This window comes from Ipomoea triloba, chromosome 2 (genome assembly GCF_003576645.1).
Source record: "Ipomoea triloba cultivar NCNSP0323 chromosome 2, ASM357664v1".
Lineage (NCBI taxonomy): Eukaryota > Viridiplantae > Streptophyta > Magnoliopsida > Solanales > Convolvulaceae > Ipomoea > Ipomoea triloba.
The window spans coordinates 12,407,834-12,413,999 of record NC_044917.1 but is presented as its reverse complement, the minus strand read 5'-3'; the positions used below and the strand labels follow the sequence as shown (position 1 = coordinate 12,413,999).

Sequence of the window (6,166 nt, the reverse complement as noted above, 5' to 3'; positions counted from 1 at the left end):
TATATATATATATATATATATATATATATATATATATATATATATATATAAAGATTATATATACTAATGGAAATAATATTCTATATACTAATATTCTATATTCTATTTTGTTAATATATGTTAATTTCCGTGTATAAAATATTCCATTACTTTTCCTTTCTTAAGGAATGGAATCATTCTTTGAATATTTTGTTAATATATGTACATAAATAAGGAATGATAAGGAATGTTATTATTTATAGCTTGCCGTATTCCTCAATTACTAAATTGAAATAAAATATTGAAGGTACTATGATTTAGATTTGTTAAGTATTGTAATACTATGTTCATTGATTTCAAATTTTTAAATAAATAAATTAAGAAATATATAAATCTATATATAACCTACAAACACGCAACCGTATAATTGAATAGCATTTAATTACGTACATTAACATAATATAGTCATTTTTTTAATACAATAATATACATCATATAGTAATTTGATTGTTGGAATTTTTTTTTGAATATTATCATGAGTGGAATTTAATTACGTACATTAACATAATATAGTAATATTTTTTTAATACTACAATATGCATCACATAGTAATTTGATTGTTGGATTTTTTTTTTAATATTATCATGAGGGGAATTTAATTACGTCATTAACATAATATAGTAATATTTTTTTTTTAATACTATGATATACATCATATAGTAATTTGATTGTTGAAATTTTATTTTCTTTTGAATATTATCATGAGGGGAATTTAATTACGTACATTAGCATAATATAATAATATTTTTTAATACTATAATATACATCACATAGTAATTTGATTGTTGGAATTTTATTTTGTTTTGAATATTATCATGAGAGGAATTTAATTACGTACATTAACATAATATAGTAATATTTTTTTGGAATACTATAATATACATCATATAGTAATTTGATTGTTGGAATTTTTTTTTGAATATCATCATGAGAGGAATTTAATTATGATATACATCACATAGTAATTTGATTGTTGGAATTTTATTTTCTTTTTGAATATTATCATGAGATGAATTTAATTACGTATATTAACATAATATAGTAATATTTTTTTGGAATACTATAATATACATCATATAGTAACTTGATTGTTGAATTTTTTTTTTTAAATATCATCATGAGAGGAATTTAATTACGTACATGAACATAATATAGTAATTTTTTTGGAATATTATAATATACATCATATAGTAATTTGAATAAAATATTTCATACCGTTTATTTCAGCATTATAATATTTTTTTTGAATACTATAATATATATCATATAATAACTTGATTGTTGAATTTTTTTTAAAAAAATATCATCATGAGAAGAATTTAATTACGTACATTAATATAATATTAGTAATATTTTTTGGAATATTATAATATACATCATATAGTAATTTGAAGAAAATATTTCATACCGTTTAATTCAGCATATTTTTTAATATAAATAAAATATAATTAAAGTAATTAAAATACTAAATAGTAAAATGATAGCAATAGCATTCAAATTACTTTAATTATATTCAAAAATGACTGGCGGTGCACAGAATTAAGTAGTTTAATTATATATAGATTATAGTTCAATTTGAATTGTATGGCGGTGCACGGAATTAACTACTTTAATTTATTAATTATAGTTCTATTTGAATGCTATTTATGTTGACTATTTCAAAAATTTTGGACTAAAATGAGCGGGAAAGCTAAGCACTTCTGTTTTAATATATATATATATATATATATATATATATATATATATATATATATATAGATATAAATCAATAATATAATGGTGAGACCCAAGATAGGCCCAAATAGTAATCTTTAACATACTGTTTCAAAGACAACTGCAAAATCACAAGCTTTTAAAATATTTTTCGGAAATATATATATGGGCTGTGTTTGACAGAGCTTATTTAGGAGCTTATGGCTTATTTTAAGCTACTAATAAGCTATAAGTTTTGTTTGGTAATGTTCTCAAAATAAGCTAGTAGCTTAAAATAAGAGCTTATTTTGAAACGCTACTTCAGGTAGCTTTTCAAAAATAAGCTAGTAGTTTCTTAACTTTTTTCCATCTTTATCCTTATTATTTTATATAAATAACATTATTTATCCCTTCCAATTAAAACTCTTTTGACCTTTTTTCTTAGTAATTTTAAATTGATATTTATGTTTGAACAATAATTTTTTGTATGAACTAATTTTATGAATTATAAACATCTTGTTTTACTTTATATATTTTCAAATATATATTCTTACTTTATATTTTATTAAATTATATTAATTTCATTATTTTATATTTTAATATGTAAACAAACCTATTTAAATTTAAAACTATTTAACTTTTATGAAAATGTCATTTTTAGTCTTTTTACATTTATCAACTTATCAAAAAGCTAATTTTACCAAACACTTTTAAGCATAACAGCTCTTCATCAGATTTCAGCTTCGAGCTTATAGCTTTTCAGCTTTCAGCTACTTTTCAGTTTTCAGCTATTGTTTCAGCTAGGTTTGCCAAGCATAGCCATGGTAATATATACAAAATTATTACCATTAGAAATTAACCAAATAATTTTTACAAAAAAATAAAAAGAAATTAACCAAATAATGGTAAAAACTTCATAGTTGTCATTATACACTAAAATGCTCCATAACACTTTAAAATTATTTTACGAAAATAAGTAATCAATTAATATTACTCCATAACTAATTATAGCCCAATTTGGGGATGTGTATGGGACATAGTCACTCTTTTTATGAAATAGATTTATTTGGAAGATATCTTTCTGAATTTCCAGTTCAGTCTAATTGGTACGTGGATTTATTAGTTTTTTGAAGATCATTTTCATTCAATGAAATTTCTCGACATTCTATTTAAATTTGATTATATCTCTCCCTAATGTCGTGAACCGATCTTCGTTCAGTCAACTTATCCATCGCGTCTCTCTCAGGGGCAATAGTTGAGACAACAGGTGGAGGTTTAGAGTTATAATATGGTGGTTATGTAATAGAATGAATTGCATTCATTGGAATAAAAACGCATATTTGGAAATGTTTGTTTGAAAACTACGTAGTAGATATAAGGGGGAATACGGATATGCAGTGCGCCGAAATTTGTAGAAATAAAGTAGCAACAACATTTCCCCAACAAGTATTTGGCACATTTGGAGTTTCTAAAAACATAATAGTTTAGCAATAATGTGAACTCGATTAATTTAGCTAAACCATGTGGTTTTGGTCCTAAGGTATTTGATGCTCTGCCTTAATGCTCAATGCCATATAGTAATCGTTGAAAAGTTAACGAAGTTAATAGAGCATTATCCATAAGGTACTAGATCATATCCGTCTTTGTAGATCGTGAGTAACATATGTCTACTCATTCGATGAAGGATATTTGATCGAAGTAGGTTATGATAAGGTATTTAATTTCGATTAATGAACTTTTATGGTATGAAAACCAATTGACTTAATATCTTTTAAATGTATAGAGTTAAACTGATGCTCTACTGGAGCCCACAAAGGAAACCATATAAAAAAGATAGGAAGTTGTTAAACGTTTGGATATAAAGAACATTTAAAAAGGGAACATAATGAAAACTAGGTTATCAATATGATATGATCAACAAGAGCATTTGCTTTAGGCAATGCAATGTAGTTGGATTCAACAGTGTGCTATTGATTTAGGTTTCAACAAAATGCTTTCGGGATGTGGCACGCATGTGACCAACGCCTTTTATATCCACATTTGAAGCATACTTGTTGATGGGGCAAAGTTATGATTTGTATGAATGTGGTTATCCTCGATAAGATGGATTATTGTGCTTTTTATGCTGGTTTCGAGAATTATTGTTGTTGTTGTGGCCACCTTGGCCTTACCACTTACAACCCCTCTTGGTGTTGCACAACTAGGCAACATTGTGTGCTTTAGGCACTGGTGTATATCCAGCTAGGAGGGGGTGGAAATAGGCGTAGGATATTTTGTATAATTTTGTACCCAATATTGTTGTTAGAGTATTGTTATTTCCTTGAAAAGAGGGCACGACTAGGTCTTTTCAATCAAGTTTCGTGTTAGAAATATCCTATTTACACAACTTAAGTTGGGACACAATTTTGTGTAAAACTGAGTTATTTAACTCAGTCAAATTATGTCTGAGGAAGGCTAGTGATATTTGTTAGATAAAATGGCCATTGAGGGGTTTTCGTAAAACATAGGAGTCCTTTTCAGTAAGCTGGTATTCCTTTTTCAGGGGGCTTTTTGGGCCGCATCGCTCGTGGGCTTCGTAACGAACGTGTCTTCAAGTGGCGTAGATGTGAGATAGATCTGAACATCAAGATCCCATATGAAATAATTGCTCCTGTCCAGAGCAAGTGTGATAATACCAAGCTTGGTGATAGTAGCTAGCCATGATCTAGATTTTTCACCCCGGAAAATCTATATATATAAAATGCTCCATAACACAAATTATTTTATAAAAATAAGTAATCAATTAATATTACTTCGTAACTTATCCATAATACCTGTTTAACAAACAAAAGAGAAACTAAAGCATCAAACAGACATTCTAGTCAAAGCTATCCTCCATGAGCTTCAAAAATTCTCCAATATCAATCCTCCCATCTTTGTTTTCATCAAAGGCCTTGATCATCCCTCTGCAATCTTGTTGCGAAAACTCACTAAACCCCATCCTGAACAGGAGTTTCCCCAAATCTTTTTCATCTATGTACCCATCCCCATCCTCATCAAACATGCCAAATGTTCCCTTAATTTCCTCGAAACTAGGCTCGCTTTCATCAAACAAATGCGAAACCTCTTCCAAACAAACCCTTGTGTTTATCAATCCGTCCACTACAAACAGCTCATCATCAATATTTTCTCTGCATTCAACACCATCAGCAATGGCTTTGTTACGCCTGGACGAGAAGCAATATTGGGGTAAAGAAAAGAGGAAGAGAATGAGGCGGAGTAGAAGTGGAAAGAAAGTGCAGAAATCTTGAAATGAAGCAATGAAACTAAGAATCATGCATGCTAAGGCAACCTTAAGTAGATCAGTTGCCTTACTGCTCAAAAGTGTGAAACCAGCAATAGAGAAGGAGATTATCTTTTCCATTATTACAATATAATTAACAACATTTAATTTGCTAGCAGCTTGGAAGGCTGTATATATATAGAAGGAAACTGGGAACCGATCGAGTCAATCAAAACTTCAAAGTCGTCGTGGAAGTTTTGGTGTAATACACTGAAAGCGTAACAAATCTTCCAACTTTGAAAAGTTCTATATATATATACTAAATTACTGGTTCAAACGTGGATAGTGTTTCCCGTACGACTGTGGCGGATTCATTAATCGGCATGAAATATATACTACACAGTGTTCAAAAATGCAACAATGCATTACACACAAAAAATGTCCAACACGACACCACATCTAATGATGCATTTCCGAACACTTTGTCGTGCATTTATACATACCTAATACAATACAATACACTTAAAACAGTGTTTTCATTTTTTATGAATTGGCATCAACACACCTGCATTTACTAATATTGCATTTGGTGCAATAGTTTAGCATATATAAATTCTATTACATTTGGACAGTCAAATTAAATACATTATTTATTGTGCTGCCTATATTATATTTAATTAAAAATTTTAAATGCAAAATTTGTATCTACCAAAATTACTTTACACGTACTCTAACTTATAGGTGTTCATTGCCCATAAATAATACTCATAAATCAAGTTTAGTCTCTATGATTTTTTTTTTTGGTATAACTCTCTTTATATCACCATGATATTTTTGGAGTCTAACAAGTATGTAGTCTTTTTTAATTTAATCTTAAGATAAGCAAAATTTGATACAAGATACTATGCTTACGTTATTATAATAAAAGAATGTTAGAATATCATATAATATTTTGATAATTTATTTATTTATTTCACACTATATAAATTTATTTATTTATTTATTTTGTACTATAATTATTCAATATATGTTATTAGCATACTAGTTATGAAATTATAGATGATATGAGTTTTCATTTTAAAATATTATTGACTCTATTACAAGGTAGTATTTATATATTTTATACTTATTTTATCTGTTACAGTTTAAAAAATCAATACTTCACTGCCAAAG

At 27.6% G+C, this 6,166-nt stretch overlaps 1 protein-coding gene across 1 annotated transcript; it reads right to left on the bottom strand.

The window, feature by feature from the left end:
* Window positions 1-4,588: 4,588 nt before the first annotated feature.
* LOC116010766 (probable calcium-binding protein CML47) lies at window positions 4,589-5,134 on the bottom strand. Its single transcript, XM_031250277.1, has one exon. It carries the CDS (start codon window positions 5,132-5,134, stop codon window positions 4,589-4,591), a length of 546 nt encoding a protein of 181 aa, XP_031106137.1.
* Between the last annotated feature and the right edge of the window lie 1,032 nt (window positions 5,135-6,166).

Excerpts from the sequence above, each read along its gene's own strand:
- LOC116010766 (XM_031250277.1), bottom strand. The coding sequence starts at position 5,134 with ATGGAAAAGATAATCTCCTTCTCTATTGCTGGTTTCACACTTTTGAGC.